The 25,938-nt window shown below is 35.7% G+C and overlaps 1 protein-coding gene across 1 annotated transcript in view; it reads right to left on the bottom strand.

Moving 5' to 3' along the window:
- KLHL1 (kelch like family member 1) overlaps positions 1–25,938 on the bottom strand; it is a 325,875-nt gene that overhangs the window by 147,996 nt on the left and 151,941 nt on the right. Inside the window, exon 4 of the mRNA XM_028526633.2 lies at positions 25,101–25,297. Coding sequence (XP_028382434.1) covers positions 25,101–25,297 — 197 coding nt within the window. The remainder of the gene's footprint in view (positions 1–25,100; positions 25,298–25,938) is intronic.

Raw genomic sequence — 25,938 nt, 5'->3', positions numbered from 1 at the left:
TCCCAATCATGGACTTGGACTTCGAAGCTGGCCATGAAATGGCCTCCTGAACTTGACATTTTCTTCTTGCCATGCCAACCAGACTGTCTGCTTTCTGCATCTTGTAAAGAGGTGATACTTTTGACACTCGGAATTCTCCTTTTTCATAATAGACCTAACTAATCCTTGTTAACCGAGCAAAAATACTTCATTCACATGGATGACCTAAATGGAAACAGCTCTTATGGTGTTGTCATTATAAACTCTGCATTTCTCTGTCCACTTTAAGGCACAATTTGGGTTGCTACTCAAGTCTGTGCCTCCAAGACTGTAGTCATTTGCTGAAATGAAATGCCTCTTATTTTTCTTACAGCATGATCCTTTTTATTAGCTAACAAATTTCATGAACCAACTTTCAATTGGGTACCATAATTTCTCACTTGTCATCAAAGAGTGATCTCCTTCATTTGATACAGACATTTGCTGATAGCTCAACCACTTTTTCTTGAGATGCTATTTTGCTATTTCTCATTACCTTCTAAGTTGGATTTATAAGCTCCTTGGCAAATAATGTGATTGGCATTGATGTTGTTGAATGTGGCATTCATTTTTTAAGTATATGTTTTGTTTTATTTTTAAAGAAACATATGTTATTAAAAGGATCTGGACTGACTTTTCCATGGTGTTCTCATGCAGCGACGCTCCAGGTAGAGCCATCTCGGGCGGTGTCAGGTGGCTGGTCTGAGAGAACACAGGGGCTGGCACTTCTCCCCTCTCCATGGTGCTGAGCCACTCCTCTCTGCTAGAATTCCCTGCTGTCTTGTCTTCCTTTCTTTCAGCTGCCATCCACTACTGAGTTCTCTTGGCTTATTCCTGAAGAAGTTTCGTGACTGTGACAGTTTGGTCCCTCTGCGAGGCTATCTGCTTACTGTCTACTATCTCCCTGCGGTTGTCACTCAGAATGAGCAGACTCCTTGTCCAAGAAGGGACCAGGTGCTGACTGTGGCAGCAGGTAGGTAAGATATGCTCCTAGCTTGGAGTCTCCACTGACCTAAAACACTCTTCTTATTAGTGAGCAGGTCCCCTATGACCTGCAGACAGTCCCTCCTTGGGAGAATGCACTCCACAAACTGTAGTCTTGTGCTTCAACATGCTGCCAATAGTTCTGGCCCATATGGTGGTCTAAATTCATCCTGAGGAGCAATGACATCCTACATGTCATTTACCTCCAGCATGGCTTCCAAGGCCACAGTTGAGCTATAAGTTTGGGAAAAAGTGTTGTGCTTCCTACACATCAGACAATTTTTCAGCCACATCTTGATTCAGGGCTCAGTATTGCTTGAGGGAGAAGAAGCTGCCACTTTTCTTTGGGGCAAGGAAGTCGTGTGTGCTGCCTGGCTGGGAGGGCTCAGAGCAACACAGCCTTTCAGCCTCGGAGGGTCTGTGGCCTGAAAAAGGCATCTATGTGGGTCTGGATGCCGGGAGGAAGGACAGAGAGCAGCCATGGGAACAAGACAACTGACACATCTGCTGTGGATCTGTCACTTCACTGAGTTTTGTTTTTCAGTGACTTGTATTATTTGTACTAAAAACAATTACTCTGGATGTGTACTGGAAAACGTGTGATTCCCCAGGAAAGGGTGCAAGAAGCTTTAATTGTGCAACCTACTTTTAATAGACAACATGTTCGTGACTAAGGAGAAATGGGTTACTGATGCAATTAAATTCAATTTCAAACTTCATTACCATAGGTCCTATCCACACTGTTCTCTTTAGGTACAAGTCAATGTGCAGAACACTACACACACAAATTCACTGACTCCGGAGCACATGTATTTACATTACACATTTGTACTCAATGCAGTTTTACTCAGCAGCATAATTTGTAAAAGCATTCTGAATTATGGTACGTAACTTGCTGCTTTTATTATTGTTATTATTCATTTAGTGATTTCCTTCAGTCTCAGAATAGGCATGCAAGAACAGCCCGTTCTCATTTCCTTTTTCCTCATTGACTTTCTGGCCATATAGAAGGTGCAATTGAGGGAATTTCCTGCCATTTAAGTAACAAAACACAAGATTAGAGAAAATAACTTGAGAGCAAAATCTGAAGTAGTTGATTTAGTCCTATTTAAAAGCTGAGTGGTAATCATGTACTGATTTTACTAATCTTCCAAGATGCCTCATTGATAGGCAATTGAATTAGATATCTGCCATGATCTAGCAGGACTGATTCAACCAATCTGGACTTTATTATTAAATACATTAATATTGTTTATATTATTACATTGATAATAATATATCATTGAATATCATTGATAATCATTGATAATATATTAATCTTTAAATACATTAAAATGCTACGATGTATTATTTAGCTTACTATAATTTAACTTTTATAGAATTTTTATATGTATACATAAAGAAGAAAATATACCTTCCTTTTCCTAGGATTTAGGCAATTTTGGTTCAAGAATTTAGAATAGGAATGCTTAATGTGAAATCAAGTGTCTTGTAATTCAGTATATGAATCTTGTAAGTTTGCATACAATTTACAATGTGTATGATTTAGGCTGGTCAAGATGGCAACATAGGCAAATAGGTTATGCAAATCCTCCCATAGACACATACAATTTACAACTGAACTACAAAACAAACATCACTCAGAAGCACCAGAAATCTGACTGAACCGAAGTCCTACACTAAGGATGAAATGCAGCCACATTGAGACTGAAGGGCTGGTCCTGCACTCACATGTGGTGAGCACACATTAAGAGGGATCTCTCAGATGCAGAGGTCTCCACTGAGGAGCAAGAGGTCCTAGCCCCACACCAGGCCTCCCATCCCAGGCTTTCAGTGCCAGGAAGAAAAGTCCCCACAAGTTCTGGCTACAAAACCCAGCTTGGAGGGTAGCTGAGTGAGACTGAGGGCTTCTGGTGTCCAAGACCTTCTTAAAGGGCTTATCCGTGGATTTACTCAGACTCACTGGCTCTGAGTTCCATCGCTGGCATACATGGACATACATGAAGGAACTAAGTTGTGTAGCACTGAGACAAGAGCTAGAGGGGAAGATCTCTCCCAGAGAGAAATGCTGGCAGAGGACATTGCTTCTTTTCTGGGCCCTCACCCACAGAGCTGACGGGCAACACTATATCTCAGTCTTACCAACCTAGGTCATACAGTTCACCACACCCTGGTGACTCTGAGACTCTGTCTCACCCAGTCTGCAAGCCCAACCCAAGCCATTTCCATTGGCTTTTCCATACCAACAGCCTGTAATGCTTTGGACTTTCTTAAAATCTCTGAAACAGCATCTGACTTTGGCATGCTGCATAACTCCAGCACTAGTAGCAGCTGGCCTTGGTTCACAGTTTGGGTTCTTCTGGGTACCTCTAAACCTAGCGCAAGTAGCATCCATCTACAGATTACTTCGTAGCTCACGCTGAGTAGCACCTGTCAGGGCACAGGTGGTGGCTGACTTTGGCCTGTACCTCCTGGGATGCCTCAGAGCCAGAGCATCTGGTGGACAGCGTCAGACCATGCCAAAGCACCAACAGCCTCTTCCCCGAGGGACTCAGCAGGCACCTGAGCCCTGCTGAAGTAAGTGCTTCTTCAGGGAGCCTGCCTTGCACAGCTGATTCTCCACTGTGGTCACAGCCAGTTCTCACACACCACTGGCCTGGGAGTAAATCCTTCCCCTTGACGTGCCAACAGCAATCAAGGCTGAACTGTAATAGGAGGGTGTACAGAGCTCTGATGGACACAGCTCACATGAGGTGTGGGGGACACCTGGAGTGCCCCCCTTGGGTGATTGGAGAGGCTCTGCCACTGGACCCTATAGGACACCTGTGACAGTGGAAAATTGTAACCCACCCCACCATTCTTTCAGTACTGTTTCAGTACGTTCAGTACTATAAATGCTGACTCTGACTACTATGAAGCTTGTAGATAAACAGCCCATTTGTATAAGAATCCTAGGAACTAACTTCCAAAGATATCCACTCCAACTTATAGGCATCCCAGGTCTGGGAGATTTGCTGACCTTTGACCATGGAGCCAGGATGACTGGGAGCCAGGATGATGCACACAAGACCATCACTTGCTTTATCCGAATGGACTGTGCTGATTTGCAAGTAGAGAATTCTTCAACTCCCTCCCTTAATCTTTTTGTTCTATTCCCCTCTTCCTGCTTATAAAAACCTCTGTCTGCAATGAGATGCTACATGGACTCTGAGATGAGAGTCCCTCATATTCTGGGTTACCAGCACCTAAAATAAAACCACTTTCCTACACATCAGTTCCTGCCTCTCCAGTGCTGGCTTTTGCAGTGGCAGCGAGCCAGACCTGTGTCAGGTTACACACCTACTATACAAGGTCACTTTACCAAGACCGGAAGATGTAGCTGCTCTATTCAATACCTAGAGACAAACACAGGAAACAACCAAAATGAAGGGACAAAGAAATATAACCCATATGAAAGAACAGAACAAAACCCCAGAAAAAAAAAACTAAACAAAATATATAAAAGCAATCTATTGGCAGCAGAGTTCGAAACACTGGTTCTAAGGACACTCAATGAACTTAGGGGAGGAGTAGATGAATTTTGTAAGAACTTCAACAAAGTTAGTAAATGTTAAAAGAGTAAAGTGTTAGTTAATTTGTAGCTCACAGTGTTATTTTAACAGGTTTAGGCAGTACCCAATGAACCAGTGCAATAAAAATGACATTCCTAAATCAACATCACAGTGAAGGATTAGGCAGTTACTTAACACATGTCGGAAAGGCAAGGGGAGTAAAAAAGAAAGTCTAAAATTATTCTTGGATTGAAATAAATTAAGAAAACTAAGTTGATGCGTAGCAAAACACAAGTGTGGTTTCTTAGGTGCTTATTTGTATTTGTTTTGACATGTTTACAGAAAATATTCCTTTTATATAAATTTATAACAACCTGATATTTTTACATTGTGTAGATATACAAAGATATGCCTTTTTTATACCAAAAGTAGTCACAGAATAAAAGGAAACAATGAATGAAAAAGACTCTTGTTCATTTGTTATTCCATTCACAACTGTTCTTAACAGAAAGTGATCTGTCAGCAGACGTATTTGTTCACATTTCTCTGACACAAAATACCTCCCAAGCGTCAGCACTCCTCTGTGCGCACTCATAAAGTGAAGGCTTCACGTGAGATAAAAAGGAACATTAAATATACAAATACATCGACAGTCATAAATGTTAACCCTTGCCCACTTTAGCATATTCATAAAGTACATTTCCGCATAACAATTAACAATCCGTGCTGTTTCAGCACCAACTTGGCAGATAATGAGGAGGCTTCTGCATGTTAAAATGGAAATGCTCTTACTGACCAATGAACAGGGGGAATATATTTATTTTCCCTAAGAAGGTCTAGCCAGTAAAGAACTAAAAGAGGTTTGCACTTGCGATAACATTTTCTCTGGAATCAACTAAAAACCTCTTCCTTCAGTAAAAAACAGACAAACAAACAAACAAACAAAACCACCACATTATCAAAACCTTTCTAGAAATCTGATAAGACAAGGTTACACAGCAGGTCAAGTTACTCCTGCTGTATGCAACATGATTTATAATGCATGTGTCTTGCAGAAAATCTATTAACGTAGGTACAATGCCTGTTCTCCCATATGAGTGCAATAACTGGGTGCTATTTAGCGGATCTTAGTCTTGTCAATGGCTAAAGTGTTTCCAAAGAGCATTAACTATGTAATATCATATATGGAGTGAGAGTTGGCACAGTCTAATTAATTCCAGTTTGTAATTATATCTGAAACCATTGCATGCAACAAATCTCTCTCAAAGTTCTGTCCTACTTATTTGATAAAAAAGGGTCATTTCAAACTCAGTGTGAACACAGGTCTCCAAAGCCTAATGCTGTTTATATTATCTCTTTTCTAAATATTGTGTGGGATTTTATTTACTTTTTTCCCTCGTTTTATTTTGCTTACTCTATTATTCATTCATTTGATCAACCATTCAATAAAAACAATATTGTGTCATGTTTTTGGTGAGGTAGATCTATAACAGCCTCTAGTTTTCCAACTGTTCATGTCTAGTGAAAATTAAGAATAAAGAATATACATATAATGTAATAAACTATTCTATAGAGGTAAGGACAAGATTACAATAAGGTGTAGTAAAAAATATTCTCTGTGTGCCTCAGGGATATGTAATGAAACGTTTTCTTAGGAAGACATATTTCAGGGTTGCAGATTAAATGAAAGTTTGAAGACACAAAGATGGGGGAGTAAGAAGGTCTAGGCAGAGGAGACTAACGTGTAAGGACAGAGTGATGAGAGATCGTGGGAGGCCTGGAGCTGCAAGCATCTAGCACAGGCACATAGTGGGAATTACAAGGAAAGCCAGTGGCATGACTAGAAAAGGAGGTGCACATCAGATTGTGAAAACACTGTTTGCTAACAGGTTATACATATTATAGTTTGTCGGGAACAACTAAAGAATATTTTGATGAAAGTATATTCAGTCAGATCAGACTTAGGAAAATTAACTACCTAACTAAATAAAAGTAAATAATAAAGTGCTATTTTATCTCCACTGAAACTAGGATTTAATACAATTTTTTTTCTGAAGCTCTAGAACAAGCAAAATGAAACAATATATTTTGGGGGTACATTCATATGTGATAAATATATTCTAAAAACACATGTACTACAAACATAAAACTCTTACTGTGCTCAAAGAACCATGATGACCTGAGGGACGGGTGGATGGTGGCTGGGTGAAGGTGGGCAAAGGGGGAAAAATGAAGACATCTGAAATAGTGCAAACAATAAAAATAAAGTTAAAAAATAAAACATTGAAAGTATTGTAACTAAGTTATAAATATTACATAGTAAAATATTTTAAAATGAATTGGGGTGAGAGAGACAGAAATAGAAGCTAATGCAACATCTCAGGTGGAAAGAATGAAAGATTTAACCTTAGTAAACTCTAGGCAGAGGGATGAAGTCAGGTTCAGTAAGAGTAAGTGAGAAAAGCAAACAGTAGTGAAAGCTGCCTCAAAATGCAAGGTCAAGAGGACTCAAGGTGAAAGCGTTTGTTGGTGTGTTAAACACTGCAGAAAATTGAGACGGAAAGTACAACCGAATCTTTAAACTCTTTGGTCCCAGGTCAACTTCGTCACAGCTGTTCTGTGTCTGAGTGGAGGCTCAACTCACGTTGCAATAGTGGTTCAATAATTTCTACACTGGAGCCGTTAGGGATGTGGTTTGGGTAGGTGCTTGGGTGTTTGTCTTGATGTTGCAGTTACAGAGAGACTTCCCATTGTTAAGAGTGTCGATGACAGAACAATAAAAATTACATTCTTATGTTGCATTTATACTTGCAACATTTTTAAGTGCCAGTTTTGGAGAGAGCCATGATCCTTACTGTCACCACCATCATCATCATTATTGCTACATAAATCTATGAGGTAGTTTTAGGAAGCACTGGAGGGACAAGTGATGCTCTTGTGGCATGAACACTGTTGAGCAGGAGTCAGGAATGAAGCAGAAGAGTCAGTGAGAGAGAGCAGGTGTGATGGTTAAAACTGTGGACTTTGAAGCTAATTTCCCTGATTTAAATTCTGGCTCCGCCACTTACTACCTGAGTGCAGTTCAGCAAGTTAATTAACTTTTCTGTGCTTCAGTTTCTTTGATTGTGAAGACACTACATATCTCATAGAATTGTTAGGGTTGTATTTGCTATAGTTAACATATGTATACACTTACAACATTGGACCACTTAAAGTATGTTCTTTATTAATAATACTGTGGTGAAATTGTGAAGAAAGCACAATTCCTTGTGCTTTCTGCTCTCTATATTGCTAAGAACTATCATGTAGCACTTATAAATAAGACATATGTTAACTGTTTCTCGTTTTAATTGTCTGATAGCTACCACTGAAGAATTATATAACTTGCTAGGAGAATTTACCTTTGTTTGATTTACCTTTGTTATCGATTACGGCTTAAGCTCTGTGAAATTACTTAACTTTCAGAATAATAATAGTTGCAAATGATTTGTGCCCTGTGCAAAAGATAAACCTTAATGTTTAAAGATTTATTGCTTTTTATGAAATTAACCAGTTTTGTCTTTAACTTTGTAAGTTTACTTCAGCATTTCTTCGTGACTTTGGTCTCATTAAACTAGCTTTACCATCTTGCTGATACTCTCATTTGTGAAGTAAATAAATACTTTGGCATGTGCTCAATATATGTTTGTGTGAGTCATGGTTTTTAGTTTGTTTGTATTACAGTTGTGTTCTAACTTTTAAAATGTACACCCAGTTGTTTATAAATCACTTTAAACTACTTTCTAATCTCATATAGTAGTAGCTAATCAATACATGATAAGCCTCAATAAGAAATCTAATGATGGTTGAAATTAGGTGACCCTTACTTAGGTACAGAAATATTATTATAACATTTGAGCAGCTTATTTCTTAATACCCAAGGGACAGCCAAGCTGCCTCTGGGCCCCCAGCTGTAACCATTACTTCTATATTATACTCCAGACTGTGAAAGCCTGGAGGACTCCCTGTACCCCCAAACTTTGACCTCATTCTGCAGTCTGCCCCCCTTAGTGCCTTTAATCATTAGACAGCTCCCATTTTTCCTGTCTAGATTAAAAAGAACTCCATAACTATTCATTTGTTTAGTGCTGGGATGCATCAAATGTTTTGTATTGGATTCCTCACAGACCTTTCTCCTTCTTTGTATGTTATTTTTGAATAATGAGGCCCAGATTAAGCAATCCTACTAACATTTTTTGTGGATTTACTGTGTGAATTGTCAGTTTGTCTTCAGTTGTGAGTGCAGGGTGGGAAGAAAGAATGAGAAGGAGGTGGGCTCCCTGAATACTTCCAAATCCCTCAGAAGTGTACTCTCCAGGGAAACTTGGTCTTCCTATTACCAAAAGGCCTTAAAATCTGCTGTGCTGAGTCATCTCCCTTCAGCCCTTTCTCATGGTTAATCATTATGGTAACATGAAGATTGTATTGTAAAGTGGAGAGAAAAAAACAACTTGGTTAGATTGTGTCAGTACAAAGAAAAAATTGGCAATCTAGGAAATGAGCTGTGTAATAGAAAACACAAATTCTAATGATAGAAGAGGGTAAGATTAAGAAGGCAAGTGGAAGAATTAGTGTTAAATGGTAGAAAGGATACCTGTTCTTCCAAGATTGGAAATGAACCTAGGTGTATTCATAAAAATGTAATAATGTCCTTTCATTAGCCTTGCACTTTATACTTTGTAAAGTACTTTACTATATAGTTCACGTTTGATATTACATTTCCTCAGATCAAGGCCAAAATTATATATATGGATATAATCACACATGAAATATATATATATATATATAAAATGTTTATATATATAAACATTATAGTCAAACATTATATTGTCAAACAATATAGTCAAACATTATATTGAGAGAGGTCAAGGAATTAATCATTGTACTCTGTTTGACTAAAAATGATAAGAATTCTACTTTTCTTCAACATTTTGATAATAGACATCAGCTCTCAAATTTTATACATTTTGTGTTGCTTTTACAATGAAGTAAACTTGAGTGCTCTAGTCTTTCCGAAGATTGGCATGAAAAGAAATGTGTAAACAAATATAAAACACACTAGAGTTGATGGCCAGGGTTAAGAGCTAATCATAAAAAAGTAATTTGGCTGACAATAAAGACAGTCAAATACAGTGTGTATTTATTCACTAAAAATGGCAAGCTTACTTTCAAGTCAATATCCATAGAACAAGTTTATTCTCTTTTTTAACCTAAAAAAGATTCCATAAGCTGTAAATAATACCTCAGTGAGCATTTGTGTTCTTTTATTATGAAGGCAACTATTAACCTTAATAATAGTAAATGTTTGGGTTGAGTTGGAAAGCTTCCTTCCACCATTCCAGACCATGTATTTTCCATGGTGTTGCTGAACTCCAGATTCCAAGGGTGGCATATTTCCCACAGTTGACTAGTCAAAGCTGCATTTGAGGATAAATTAAGGGATGGATATATAGCTTGTTATGAATTTGTTCATCATATGATATGAAAAGGCATATATTAAATGTAATCATTTTTATTAACCAATATAGAAAAACTAATTCCAGTTAGGCTAATAGTTTAAGTTAGAGTAAAATTATTCTCATATTAGTACTATGAGAAAGCCACTGAGCATTTACAAATAAAGAATATATCTTCTCTTAGAACTTCAGGAAAATTCTTCCTTGAAGACAAAATCATTGAGATAAAACTTAGTATTTTTTTATTAAGTTTATTGAGAAGATATTTCTGTCATAAAATCATCAAGTGAAAGAAATAAGATTTAATAAAAGTCTCATTCGTTGCAGTAATCAGTAGAAAAAATACAATAAAGGTTACAATTCCATGTACAGTAACATCAAACAAGAATAAACACTCAAAAATTATTCTAATGAAAGCATAAAACCTATCTCCTGAAAGCTAAAAACACTTGAAAGAAATTAAAGAAGGCTTAAAAAATAAGACATCTCATGTTTATGGATCAGAAAACCTAATACTAATACTGTTAAGATGGCAACACTCCTTAAACTGATCTATAGATTCAATGCAATCCTTGACAAAATTCCCACTTGCTTATTTGTGTATTGATAAGGTGATACTCAATTTATAAGACACCTGAATATACACACACAAAAGAATAAAGTTATACCCCTTATCTCATGCCACATAAAAATTAACTTAAAAATGACAGAACAAGATGCAAAGGCTGAATACATAAAACTCATATAGGATAACATATATGGAAATCTTTATGACCTTGTTTTAGTCAATGATTTCTTAGTTATGATACCAAAGCACAAGCAGCAATAGAAAATATGCATTGGACATCATTAAAATTAAAAATCTTTGTCCTCAAAGAATACCATCAAGAAAGTAAAAAGTGATGAGTTTTTTAAGGCTACATAAAGAAGTTTTACAACTCAAAACAGAAAGCCAAATAACCCAGTTTTAAAAAATAGACAAAAGAGTTGAGTAGATTTATCTCCAAATAAGATATACAGATGTCCAATAAGTACATGGAAAGATGCTCAGCTTTAAGAATCATTAGAGAAATGCAAATCAAAATGGCAGGATATCACTTCATAGCCACTAGCATGGCTATGATCAATAAGAAAGTAAATAAAAAATGCCTGGCAATGATATACAGAAATTGAACCCTTATGTGAAATGGTGCAGCTACTCTGAGAAACAGTCTGGCAGTGCCTCAGAATCTTTAACATAGAATTACCATGTGACACTGCTCCTGACCTCATATCCAATAGAAATGAAAATATTATGTCCACAGAAAATTCCATAAAAATGCTCAAAACAGTGTTAAGCATAATGGCCTCAAAGTGTAAACAATTCAACTGTCCATAAACTGACGAATGTATAAATAAAATGGGGTATATTCATGCAATGCAGTGTTATATGGCCATAAAAAGAAATACCAGCACATGCTAGAACATGAATGAGCCTTGTAAAGATTACACCAAGTGAAGGAAGCCAGCCTCCAAAGACCACATGTTGTATGATTTCATTCCTGTGAGATGTCCATAATGGGAAAATTTATATAAGCAAAAAGGGGATTATTGAATGCCTAAGACTGGTGACTTTGATGGGTAGAATGATGAGTGACTGTTACTCAGCACAAGGTTTCTTTTGAAAAAAGAAACCTTTTTCAAAAATGGAAATGTTCTAAAACATTATGGTGATGAAAGAAATTCTGTGACTATACTAAAAAACATTGAATTATACAGTTTAAATTGATGAATTGTATGGTGAGTGAATTACATCTCAATAAATGCTTTTATAAAACGTAAAACATATCAAAGCAGGAAAAACTTTATTCATTCTTCTACAATCATTTGTTGATTCCCAACTTTTATTAGATAATGTTCTACTTATGATGCCATTGTTTTTAGTAATTATAAAATGGCATTTATTCACATTATCTAAATATGCATTTATATTTCATGAACTTTTAGATTTAACAACATATTTGTAAAATCATAGACTGAAAGGGACCAGTATGGTCTTAAACAAACTTCATCATTTTACAGTTAAGGAGAGAGATCTCAAGCTAATTGCTCAAACACACATGGTTTTATTAAACATAGTTAAAAAGTCAGTCTTATAATTTTCAGTGCATTTTTCCCCTTATATTTTATCTTGTTTTTCTGCTCAAGAAGTGTTGAAATTGTAAGTTCCTTCAGTGATCAAGAGATCATTGGAACTTTTAAATAAACTAGTTAAAAACTGAGACTGTTGGCCAAAATTAAAGCAACACTGGTGGGAACATATTCTAGACAAAATTAATAAATAAGTGAGAGTATGGTCTAGACTTTCAGACCATGTTTTAAAGAACTAGTTTAGTTGATCTATGTAGTTGGAGTTAACTCTGCAATATCTATGCCAAGAATTTGACTAGTTTTTTCCTTAAATCTCAGTGGTATTTATTTTACACTGTCATAAATAGTTTTAAATATAAACTTCAAGGAATATGATATTTGAGTAGCCTGTTTGTACAAAATCTTATTATTAGTCATGGTTTTGGGTTAAAATAACAATAAGTAATAAAAACAAATATTCCCAGGAAATTATGTAGTTTAAAAAATCGAATTTCTATATAAATTATATTGACTTTAAAAAAGATAAAGGGAACTATAGATTACTATATAAGTTTCTGTTCCTTGCCATTTAGATAAAACTATTTTCTACAATACAAATGCTTGACATTGAAGAATACCATTGAATGACGAGTTAATGATTGGCCTGTGCTATCCTGCTTATCCAAGCTAATTCTTGTAATTGAATACATTTTTCATCTGTTGATCTATCAGGAAATTTCTAAAATTTTGATCTGGAACCTGAAGCTTCACTGATTCTCATTTCTATTGCCAAGGGCTGCCACAGAATACATTTACTGTGAGAAGTTTATATATCTTGGTGTTGTTTAGCTGAAGGTATGGTTATTGTCAAGTTTTATTTGTACTAAGCTGGAATATATCACTCATATTTATGAATTCTTGAAATAAAATAAAGTAATAAATCTCAGAGTATTCTATTGTTTGAAAAGTAAAAATGAAGAGATTGTCAATTTACAGTGATGAATTTCAAATGAGTTCATCAAAGTGTTCATTTTTTATTCTAAATACTCTGATAAAATATTCTGTCTTATGCCAATGATATTTCAATCTGACAACTAAAACAAACAACTAAAAGCTTTTTACCTGTTGTAGCAGACTATTTATATGTACACCACAATGTTGGCCACTTAACAAACCAAGCATTAGTGTCTTTGAGCATAGTTGGAATTTTCAAGTTTTCAGTATTGACATCCTTCCACATAATCTTTCTGAATAATTAAGAAAATGAAACTTACCACATTAGTTTTTTGAAGATGAAGGAAATATATCATTGTATCCTCAAATGATATCTATCAGCACATATGACCTAGGAGGCCTAATTAATTAATATAATATCCTAATTGTCTATATAGGGTGTGGCAAAAGTAGGTTTACAGTTGTTCATATGGAAATAATATAATAATTAATAAATGATATGTAATAAACACTGTATTTCAGATACAGCAATAAACCTACTTTTGTCCCACTCTGTATTTCCTTTATTTGTTTTCTAATAATTTGTCTAATTTATACAAATTTAAACTGTGAAAGTTAATATGATAATAATGATCATAATAGCAGCATATACGTAAATATGGAAAGTGTATATTTAAAAAAAACATGTAAACTATGATTATACAGACTTTACCACTTAACAATATAGTCTTTCTTCTGATTAATATATGCAATCAATGCAGATGCATATCACTATTTGTATATGTAAATGTATACATCTATGTCTTAATCAGTGCCTAGATATAACAAGCCCTATTTTTAGCTTAATCAATATTCTTCTATGTCAATTGCAATATATTTATTTGAAAACTATATATTTTCTTCTACATTTCATGTCATCTTCTGTCTCTTCATTATTTAGTTATTATTAATCATGCATATACGAGATGTAAAAATAGAAATACTACTCTGTAAATTGATAATCAGCTTATTTTCCTTTCAAATAGAACTGGACCAGAAACTGAATTCTATCTTCGCCCATATATTTGGAAATCTTTTCATGTTATTTTAACTTTAAATCCAAGTAAAATGAAAATTATGTTCAAAAAATGATTAGAATAGTAGAGTACCTGGCTATAAATTCATTCAATCTTAAATAAATTTACTTAGATTTCATACTGATAAGAGTTCAGTTTGTTTAAAAAGTGTTTAATCATCCTTATTGTCAAGAAAGACCATTTACTACTTGTGAATTATATACCCCTAACTTAACTAACATACCTTTTTGTCTTTCTGAAATAAACATTGTCTTACAGAAAAAAGACAACAGAGTTATAAGTGCTTATTAGAATAAGTCCCACCACAAAGTATACTATTTGTTGAATTTATTTAGAAAGGTTAGGAGCTGAATCCCATTCTTCAAATTTTGTTGGTGATTTATGTTTACTATTACCCAGCATTATTTAATCATTTATAATGTGTTCTTTTATGTAACTTCCAATCATATGTGACAATGGAACACATTTAATCTAATGTTAATTATTCTGTTAGTATGTGTACTTTATATTGTGTCACCAATTTTATAACTCTCCCATGATAGATTGATGGCCTTCCGTGAAATCTAAATTTAAATAAGAATTATTTTTATTTGAAGTACTAGAAATATCATATCTTGAATATAAAATAGATCCACTGAAAACTTAAATATATGGACGCATAGTAGATGGAATATGTGCCCTGTCGAACAGTTATGAAATAGCTGATAAAGTTAAATAACTTGAAAGATCATTGTGCATCTTGTGTGTATTTATTTATACATATGTTTAAATAAAGAGGTATGAAAAGTAAAATTAGGCACAACATGAGGATTTTTTAATTATTGTGAAACAGGGGTAGCATGTCACTTAACAGTATTAATATTTATAACATTTCATTTACATTAATAAAATTTTAGTATATTTCAAATCATTATTATTGCATATACTTATAATTTCAAACATATATTGTGTGTCTGTGGGAGGCCACTCTGCGTGGTGTGGGCCCAGCTCCCACTGGGAGATGTACAGGACCCAAGCCCATGGATAGGTTTTCCCATGGGGAATCAGACCTGCAATGTACCTAAGCCACTATGAATCTTGCTTTTTGCTAAAACTCCCTCACCCTGAATTGAGGACATTTACTGCAAAGCAACTTCCTAAAAACCAAGCTAAACCTTCCAAGGATGATTGTAACTGATCCAACTACTTTTGCCTTTTCATTTGCAAATATCCTAATTCTGTGATGTGATTACCAGCATCCTCTCCTTTGTTTTCTGTATCAGGTAACCACCTAAAGCGAGCCTGTGCAAGTTAATGAGGACCTTCTTATACTGTGCCCAATAAGACAATAAAAGCTCATTGGATGAAAGGCTGAGGCTTTTGCCCCCCCCCCCCCCCCCCCCCCCCCGAGAGAAAATCCATGCTGCCCCTTTTCCTAAACCGGATTCAGCAATCCATGTGAATGTCTCATATTTCATCCATAATGATGCGAACCCCACTAGCCCACTAGCCGAGGTCCCCACTAGCCAGGGTCCCCGTCATGTGTCTAAATGAGAAAGGTGCTATACCAACAACTAAGAATATAGCAATGAACAAATCAGATGCAGATTCTACTTCATGGGACATGTAATGTGGCTCTCTTTGTACATAATGTTAATATATTTATAGTAACTTGGTGCCTGGGGGAAACATCTCCTCTTCTAGAAGTTATTTTTTTTCTTGAATTTGCCTGTTTGTACATTAAATTTATGAAAGCATTCTTTTAAGGTAATGATCTACCCATCGCCACTCTGCCTTGTGTACAAAAAGCAGACTGGGTTTCCCTTCAGGCAAAGAACAATTTGTTATGTTTCTTGTGAACTATTACTGATCCGTCTTCCTTTTATGCCTCTTTTAAAAAATTACTGTTAAAAATTCTTAAGCACAAGTATATCTCGAACAGAGAAATCACATTAAAAGAAAAATCTAAAAGGAAAGCATAACAAGAAATTAGCCCTATGATGTGATTCATTACCTCATCAGAAAATATAAATATTTTACAATACTCATTCATTTTGTGCAAATTACTGTAATAAAGTGAGACTTTCACATGCATAAAAATTATAATTTTTTCTCATTTGAACAAAAGCAAATTACTGATTTTTTTGTTGTTGTTTTTGAACTGGACTTTGCAAACTAAAAAGGCAGAAAAGTTTCTGGTTTTTCCTTCTGAAAGCCCTTTCAGAACTATTTTCGCAATGTAGGCATGTTGCTTATCACAGAAGGACACTTTATTGATTAAGTGATTTGAATCATTAAACACTTAGGGACAACTTACAAGTTACAATGAAAATCCTTTAGATGTGTGTTTATAGGATAGTTTTTAACATTAGTGTTTCTTCTTGACACTTTATTATGGTATTGCCATAGCATTAACTCAAGACATAGAGCAACCCTGCAAAAATTTAAATCTGCTAGACAATTAAGAAAAACATACATTTTAATAGTAGATTTTGTGTAATGTGTCGTGATTTTATATAACTTTGTGTTAAACCTTTGTTTTAGAAATAGATCAATAGAATTAATAAAAGTAAAATTAAAATATACAAGTGAAAAAATCTTTAAAATGAATGAAACACTTTTCAAGTAGATGAATATTATTATTATCTTTGTCATCAACAAAGAAGCAGGTCACATTTCTTAAAATAGAATGATCTTAAGTTTGGATATAAAGACCTAAAATAGAAACATAATTGAAGAGCATCTGAATAGAAGCAATGGACTGTGCCTGAAATGAACACTTAAAAGATTTATAATTTTTACTGGATACTTTGTGATTATGCTTAATTAGTCTTTGAAACTGTTATAAATATATATGTAATTGTGGATAATTTATAGAACCCTAAGTACTCAAAGTTGTATATAGTTATGTCACAGGTGGGCACAGGTAACCAGGTTCTTGGCGACTGGGACAAAGAATTAAACCGAATACCCAGAGTTTATAGCAGAGAACATGGGAGCAGGCCAACTCCAAGCAGAGATTGACCTCGTGGGCTGGAGGGACTCTTTTCTTATAGGGTGGATCCTTCCTGACTAGTTTTGGTGGGCTTTACTGACCATGTACAAGTAGTTGTATTACTTTAAAGCTACTGCACAAGTGGTCTCCCATGATTTTCCATGATTGACCACCAGGGAAGAGGGGCCCACAATGCTACCGAATTGATCCCCGTTTCTCCTGGGGTCCCCCTGTACTGGGTTCACCTTTCCCTTCACCAGAGAATTATAGCTCTCCATGTTAGAGATTGGTGAAAAGGAAAGGAATTGTTTATTCAAGTTATACAGACTTAAGAGTAATGACTTAATGTCTTTGTCAAAATCCCAAAGTCCCTTCAAACACCCACAAACATACACAGTCCTTCCTTCCCCCCTTTGCCCAGTCTGGGGTACCATATCTCAGGGAAAGAAATAGAAGTCCATGACTCAGGCAACTCCCGGTTCTTCCCAGTAATCTGTGCTCGGCTGGTAGGCCTTCCTCGGTTCCCAGCACCATCAGCTGTGTTGCCGGGATCTCCAGCTAAAGCTGCTGGTTCTCTGCTGAAGCTGCATGGTGATTCTTTGCTAAAGCTGCATGGTGATTCTTCTCATGGCTGCTGTGGGGGGGTCCCCCCACTCTGGCCAATGCCACGTGGTTTTCCTCACTGTCACAGCCTCATGTTCCCTTCCTTACATGGATGCAGTCGTGTGCTTCTCTCTCCACTGCCACAGCTGTGTGGCTCCCTCTTCAGTGGCTGCCAAGTCTGGGTTTAAATATCCTTCCAGCTTTAGTGGGCTGCCATCATGAGTCTGCACAGGGGTGACCCCATGTTGTGGAGCCAATCATCTCCAAGCTCTCACACAGGCATTGTAACTTGGGGGAGTTGCCTCCCAGTTATATCTTGGAGGGAAATTCCTTCCATCCCCCTGGCTCAGAGCATGGCCACAGGTATTTAACATATCCATGCAACCAGTTAAAGGTTATAGATATGTTAAAAGACCACACCAGAGGTTAGCTGCAAAGCTGTTGCTATGCAAAACAGCTCTCAATGGCCCTGCTCCATGTGTCCCTTCCCCCAACTCACACCTGTGGTGGAGGGTGAGGACATCCTATGTATCTTTCTAATATTTCCTGGACACCTTGAATTCTGGACCCCATTACAAATCCTTCTTTTGGAGGGCCCCCTGGCTGCACCCTCCTACAGTTAAACCACAACTACATGAGTGAATAGTCATTTATTATAATATTGTTACCTGTAAAAACAAGTTCTTTTGTGGTGTGTAGAGAAAGGGATTTCAATTGACACAGTTGTGGAAAAGTTTAAATGTGGTGGCAAGATTTTATTGGGGTTTAAAGGAAGAAAACACTCTTGAGGAGTAGAGGGCAGTCAGGCTCAATAGCAACACCCTGAAGCTTCTGTTAACCCTCCTTATGCTTTCTTGGTTCTCAGAGATGATCAGGGTGCTAGTCAAACCATCCAATCCAACTGATTGATTCTTCCTGGGCTTGAGTCCAGCCCTTCTCCAGACCAATCCCTTTCTGGGACCTACTGGGGTTCCATGCCCTATATGCAATCTGATTACCTTTCCAATTTTTCTCTCACCACACTCTGCTCCTTTTTGTCACATTTTTGACTCTTAACTGCATGTGTCCAAAAGCAGAAACACCTCTCCCTGCACCATCTTGATTTCTATTGCCCACATCAAAAAGTTCTGCCATCTGCTTTCTAGTGCGCATGTGCAAGGAAAGGAGTTTTCCCCTCCTCCTCTCTCTGATAATTCAGTACTCAGCCAGCAGCACTCCTGGGGAGATTTCCTGTCTGCTTCCAGGATTAAATCTCCTCTACAGCAGGCCCCTGGAGTGTGTGAATCGGTCTGTAAATGCTATAGCTTCTTAGTAGCTTAATGGAATGCTGTCCTAATATCTGATGCAGCTTCCCAGTATGTTAAATTTAATATCTGATTCCCTTTGCTTTTTTCCTTATTAATAACTAGCTAACTACTTATGCTAATATTATTAATATTTGTTACACATCTCTATCAATTTATTCTGTGTAATCTGAATATCTTTTGTGTATGACACTAAACAGATTAAAAATAAATTTTTAAAAATGCTTTACTCACATCAACCTTCAGTTTCAGCCAGTGGATTGACATTTTATCAATGAATGTGAGAACACCAACACTGCCTTTAAAGAGATGGGAGTCTAATTCAGGGATAGAACAAGTAAAGAAAAACAAAAACAGAATAAAAGGAAGCTTCTCTCTAGCCAAGCTTCCACATGCTTCTTATTGCTCGTGGACATTAAGCATCAATGGCAGTTGTTCTTCAAGCCACTCATCATACCTGCCCTGACTTCATTTCTTACCAACTTACCCAGCAATTCTGCAAGTCAAATTTGACAAATTGCAACTTGACATTTATACATGAACTTAAATTCATTATTCATTGTTCATATATATATATGAAAAGGAGTAACACAAAGTTAGGATTATAAGAAAAAGAAGACAACATTCAAAACAAATTTTTAACACTAATGCATCGTGTAATAGTCCTGCGGAAAAATATTTATAACCTGAACTTATTTTGATGACTTAGAAAGGAAAAAATGTATAAAGTTATATATATTCTGCCAAAGTAAACTCTAATTTATGGGTTATATGAAGGATTGTTGGTAACGATAAAAAGCATGCAGCTTGCTAAAAGGCGTGAGAAATGCCAGGTATTTCAAAATCATGACCAGAAACCACATAAAGTTTGTTCTTTTTCTTTGTTACTGCTTTAATGGCTGTGAAGGACAAATGAATAGTGTCTGTGCAGGGTTTTTTAGAGTACTAGATTCTGAAAGGGCAGCTACTCTTGCAATGACTCCAGAAGCTTTTCTGCTTTAGTCTGTGACTTCGACCTGTTAAGGCTACTGATTGAACGTGGTTGCCTCTAATTAGTCCTGTTGCCACGGCATCTGCCTCCAGCACAAACACTGTGAAATATTTCATGCCATGTCTGTAGCACCAGGCAGGATGTGAGAATAACGTAAACAGAGAAATAACAACAAAAACCCTAAGGAACCAACATTTTGTTTATTTCATTGGTGTTGTCTATGTTTTGGGTTTATAATATCCATTTCTGTCAAGTAATCTGTATTTTCAAGTGTTCTGGATATGAGAAACCTGATGTTATTAGGGGTAAAAAATAATCACTCTATATTTATTAGCATATTAGCTAATGCATGGCGTTTGTAACGAGACAATAGTAAGCTTAAATCCCCCATTCTACCATGTTCTCTTCTGTTGTTTTTGAGGAAATTAAACAACCCTAAACATTATTTTATCATTTTAAAAATGGAAATAACATGAAACGTGCAACAGTTTTGAGAGGATTAGACTAAATAAGTATGTTTGTCACCCACAGACACGCCTAGTGCATACTATACACCGAACTGTGCACTGCCAGCACTGGCTGTGGTAAGCATTGCCATCAAACACAATGGCAAAAGCTAAGAGTTACCACAATCTCTCTGAAGAAGTTTAAAGAAGTGCCACCAAGGAGCCTATATGATAGAAGTGGACAACAGTTGCAATAATTATGTATGTATACATAACAAAGCTGAAAATTAATAAGCACTATAAAGAGTATAAAGCAGTGCAGGGGAATAGAGAGTTCTGAAGGCAGTGTCCCTTTATATAAAACTCAGAGAAGAGATTTCTGTGGAAGTGGCGTTTGAGCAGATATGCATAAACAGAGAAGAAAGGATATAAGTATTTGGTAGAAGACTATTTCTGACCCAGGGAAGAAAAAATAAAAATCATCAAGTGATAGCATGTTTTGTGTAATTAAAAAAGTAGGTTAGTGTGGCTAAAACTGTGTGAACAAGGAAAATAATGGTAGAAAACAATATTGGAAAGAAAATTAGAGGAAATGTGTAGTCTTGTTGATAAAAAATTAGGGGAAATGTGTAATACAGCACTGCTAAGAATCACAATCCTGAAAAAGTATCCAAGGAACTGTGGGGATTCATTTATATATTACGAGGTACTGAGTACTTTGTTAGGCCAAAACAAATTACAATGGAAAGCTTTTTTCTGTCACAGAGGAGTTTGCAATGTAATTATAAGGACCAGTCACAAGACATAAAAAAAGATAACTAAGTGTACAATATAAGGAAGTTAGTTTGTCATGATATTAGGTAACCATCAGAAGATGAATACCAAAAATTCAAATGAGAGAAAAGATCCACGACAAGATGTAAGGTATTTTTTATTCACAGATGAATTTGATTTGAAAATGGAAGGGTCATTTAGAATTAGATACCAGAGATTCTAGACAAAAGAAATATCACAAGTACAAATGAAGAAAATTCATAGCACACACACAAAAAAGAAGAGGGGTAAAATTCTATTTTTTGAGGAAATACATCCATGTAGCAGTTTAGAAGTTAGATGGGGAGGACCATGCTTATCGAAATATTTTTAGAACAGCTTATTTGGGTTGTGTGTTGAAGACATTGTTGGATTAGGAAGAAAAGCTACTCCATGATCTATGTAGGAAGCTGTGGATAGAAAATTGGAGACCTAACAGGTGTTGCGTAGAGCTGTGGAAGTTATGGTTAAGGATCTTTTTATTAATAACCTCAACCTTCAGTTTAATGTGAATTCTTCTCAAAAACACTGCACAGGGGTGCTGCATTCCTTAAGAATCTCTAGAAGACTCCCATCAACTTTCTCAGTCTACACTGGTGAAGGGAATCACTTTCAAGGACTGCCTTAGAAGTTACTTCAACTTTACACCTGTCCACATGTCTGCCAGCCACTGTATGTGGACAAAAATGACTTCCTGTTCTCGCCCACCTTCCATTTCTTGTATGAATAATTTTACTGGGAAATTCTAACTCAAAACTATAAGGAGGGAGGATTTTCAGGATGTGCAGTTCAAGGGGACTCCTGTAAAGGCAGAGCTGACCATGGAGGGAAGTGGCACTAATGATCAGTGGAAACAGACAACCCAGAAGAGAAAGATCAGAAGACTAAATTGGAGTCTGGACTTTTCATCCATCTTCACACACAGCAGATCAACTCTAATATTGTTCTTTTATATATCAATTTTGAACACATTACACTACTAAAATTAAAAAAAATTAAATCCTGAAATACTACTCTTTTGGATCCAAGTACATTCTGTCAAATACATGAAGACAGCTATTTTCATGCACTACAGGCACCTGCAGGTTTGTCCACCTTCTCTTCACATGAAATGATGATAAAACATTTACTGTTCCTGTTATTCTCGCCTGTCTCTGCTTGTCATTTTCTATGTTTTTAAAATGTGATGTACGAAATTGAATGTAGGCCTTATAATGAAATATGACTAATAGAGTACAGGGGGCTATTATTTTGTTGTTACCTATATATCTATACAGCTAAAATTTAAATGTTTTGGAATTAGTTTCATGCTTCTGTGCAATATTGAACTTGCAATAAAATTTTTTCAGCAGTTTGTGTATGAACCACTGCCTATCTGGGGATCCTTCCCTGGATAGGTTTTGGAATTATCTACACAAAAATGAATAGCTGAAATGAAATAAACGAATGAAATTTCCAAAGGAAAGCTAGCAAATAATGTAAACAGCAAACACATAGAGACAAGAAGTTAAGGTCTAGACTTTATGGGTCAAGTTCATATCTAAAAATCTTAGCAAGAAAATTAGAGCAAAAATAAATTTACTTGTGAAATAAACAAATAACACATAATTAGAAAAAAATTAAAAAGTTAATTCAGTCCTAGAGGTAATAGTAAAACTGCAATGATTTGCTATTAAAGCAGTTCACAAGAAAAAAAAATCCTAGCATAATAGGTTCACTTTCAAATCACTGATTGGATAGATTCGATCATGAGGAAGACACACACATGGTTAAACAAGGACTAGAAACAAAGACAGCTGATCAGTAAATTTTCTTCACCCATGAACATCTAGAGAATACTGGAGTTGTATGTTTCTAAAAGAATTTGAAATCATTTAAATTTCAACAGACATGACATAATACATAATTCACTTATTGTTTTAAAAATAAGTTAAAATCACATTGTTTAGAAGGTTGAGCATCTTAGCTAGAACCCTTCTTGGCTTCTGTTTTAAATACATTTTACTATAAGATAAACATTTTAAAGTGCTTAAAGAAAAAATACTATTATTATTGTGTGACAAATTGCAAAGCAGTCTAAGCAGCTGCAAGAAAAACATTTTTATTACTAAATTAACAATTTCAAACTAGACCAGAAGGGACCATTATCCCTGTGGGTATGGAGACATATTGTTCTTTGGCTTAGCTAAGCCAGCAGCAACTAATTGTAATGAAATGTGCATAATTAAATGACTGCCATTCGACTTTGATATTTTAGTTGATGAAGTATGTTCACTGATTTCATGTGGTTGACACAATTTCAGTAGTAGTATTGTGCCCTGTCATGAGATATTTTGAAAGAAGAATTTGACAGTAGAACTACAAAGCATGTATGTCCTTCTTTGTATTTCTATATTTTCATTTAATTGACTAATCTGATTAAATGATTAAAGAAAATAATGAAAATAACATTGAAATTCTAAGAAAAACAGTTGGAAGACTTTTAAATGGCTGAATGTCATTAATGGTTTGAAAAGGTGTTTAATCTCAAAACAAGTGCTTTATAATAAACAACAACTATAAAGCTTAATAAGCTATCTCATATAAATTCTTCCCTTGAGTTGGAAAGGGAAAGTTATATATTTTATAATATATCAATATATAATTTAATCAAATCATTAATAATGTTAATAACAGTAACAATATAAAAAATGGCTAGCATTTTATATAGTGCTTGCTACATGCTAGGGATGGTATTGTGTTTAAAGTGAATATTTCTATTGTATAAAAGATTATGGGTATAAAATTGTTATAAATGATTATTTTTTCTATAATAAAGATACTGCAAAAAAATTCACTCCTTAAAGTGTATGTATTTAAAGTGTGAAATTCAAAGGATTTTTAGTCTCTCTATAAAGGTATTAAAATACCTATATATATTTATATATAAATGTATGTATTTACATATACTGTGCTCTCTCAAGGTAAAAAGCGAGAGGAAAAGAAAAATTTTTATGGCACAGACTGCTAACTCTTCAACACAAAAAGAAAAAGAAAAAAGTGTAGCTGTGGAATTGGAGGCATAAAGATAGATATGCTAGAGGCACTTAGTAAAAATTATTTTCTTTTAATTTAAATAATTTTATTGTTGTTCTATTACAGTTGTTTGTATTTTCTCCCCATGCTTCACCCCCCACCCCCTCCAAACTCACGTCCCTCCCTTGCTTCCACCCTCCCCCTTGGTTTCGCCCATGTGTACTTTACAGTTCCTGAAAACCCTTCTCCCCACTGTCCCCTCCCCGCTCCTCTCTGGTTATTGTTAAGTTGTTCTTAATTTCAATGACTCTGGTTATACTTTGTTGGCTTTTTTCTTTTGTTGATTATATTCCAGTTAAAGGTGAGATCATATGGTATTTGTCCCTTACTACCTGGCTTATTTCACTTAGCATAATGCTCTCCAGTTCCATCCATGCTGTGGCAAATAGTAGAAGCTCCTTCTTTCTCTCTGCTATGTAGGATTCCATTGTGTAAATGTACCACAGTTTTTTGATCCACTCATTTCTTTTAAACAACTTTTAAAATCCCCAAAAGTCAATATCTGTACCTATATGGCCTATAAAAGATAAATTAAGTGGTAATAATATTCATTACGTAATGACTTACATTGTTCCATAATAAAAACATGCCAAGCATACAAAATTTATATTAAGCTTTAAAAACTTGTTCAGTGCAATAACAGTAACTATTTTAACCTCTGATAATACAGCTATGTCTCTATCATTCAAACTATGAAATTTCCTTACCATTGTGTAGCTGTGAGCCACCTTCATTAGTTCAATGCACCCTTGAGCATCTGCAAATGCTCGGATTCCTAAACAGTTGGACGGATGCAGAAGCTTCATGAGGAAGTGGCAGCACACTTCCACTACCTGGGGAAGCTGGAGCAGACACGCGGCAGCAAGGAGGTTTTCAATGGTGTCTTCTTTTAATTCCAAGCAACCTAAACATTAAGTGAAGAGGACTGTTAAACTCTGTTTACAATATGAAGTAGCATGTACTATTGTACTACTCAATCTGCTAGAAATAATTTGAACCTAGATTGATAATCAAGATAAATATAACTCCATGAAGATTAGTAATTGTTTGAAGCACCTTGCTTTTTCAATTGAAGTTAACTTAAAATATAATATGAGTTTCAGATGTACAACGCAGTTATTCAATATTTGTATTCCTAAGGAAGGGATCCCCAGGATAAGTGCAGTAGCCATCTGCCACCATATGAAGTTATTATGATATTCCTTATGCTGTGCGTTGAACTCCAGTGACTTATTTTATATCTGGAAGTTTGTACCTTTTATTCACCTTCACATTTTTACCCCTCTCCCACTCTGGCAACCCTCAGTTTGCTCTGTGCCTGGTGACCCTTCAGGCCGGGCAGGTTCACATGGGATTCCTGCAGACGGAAGAACATGGGCGGAGCCGTCTGGATGCCTGACATGCTTTTGTTCACAGGTAGGTACAAACTGATTAATTTGTTTAACTGATTAATCATTGCAGGGAATTACCTTTTTTGTTCTTGTTAATGGATAATATAGAGTGATGATAATGGACATGAGGTCTATTCAGAGTAAAATTATTTCA

This window comes from Phyllostomus discolor, chromosome 11 (assembly GCF_004126475.2).
Source record: "Phyllostomus discolor isolate MPI-MPIP mPhyDis1 chromosome 11, mPhyDis1.pri.v3, whole genome shotgun sequence".
Lineage (NCBI taxonomy): Eukaryota > Metazoa > Chordata > Mammalia > Chiroptera > Phyllostomidae > Phyllostomus > Phyllostomus discolor.
Note: the sequence above shows the minus strand (reverse complement) of the source record. Positions and strands in the feature narration are given on the sequence as shown.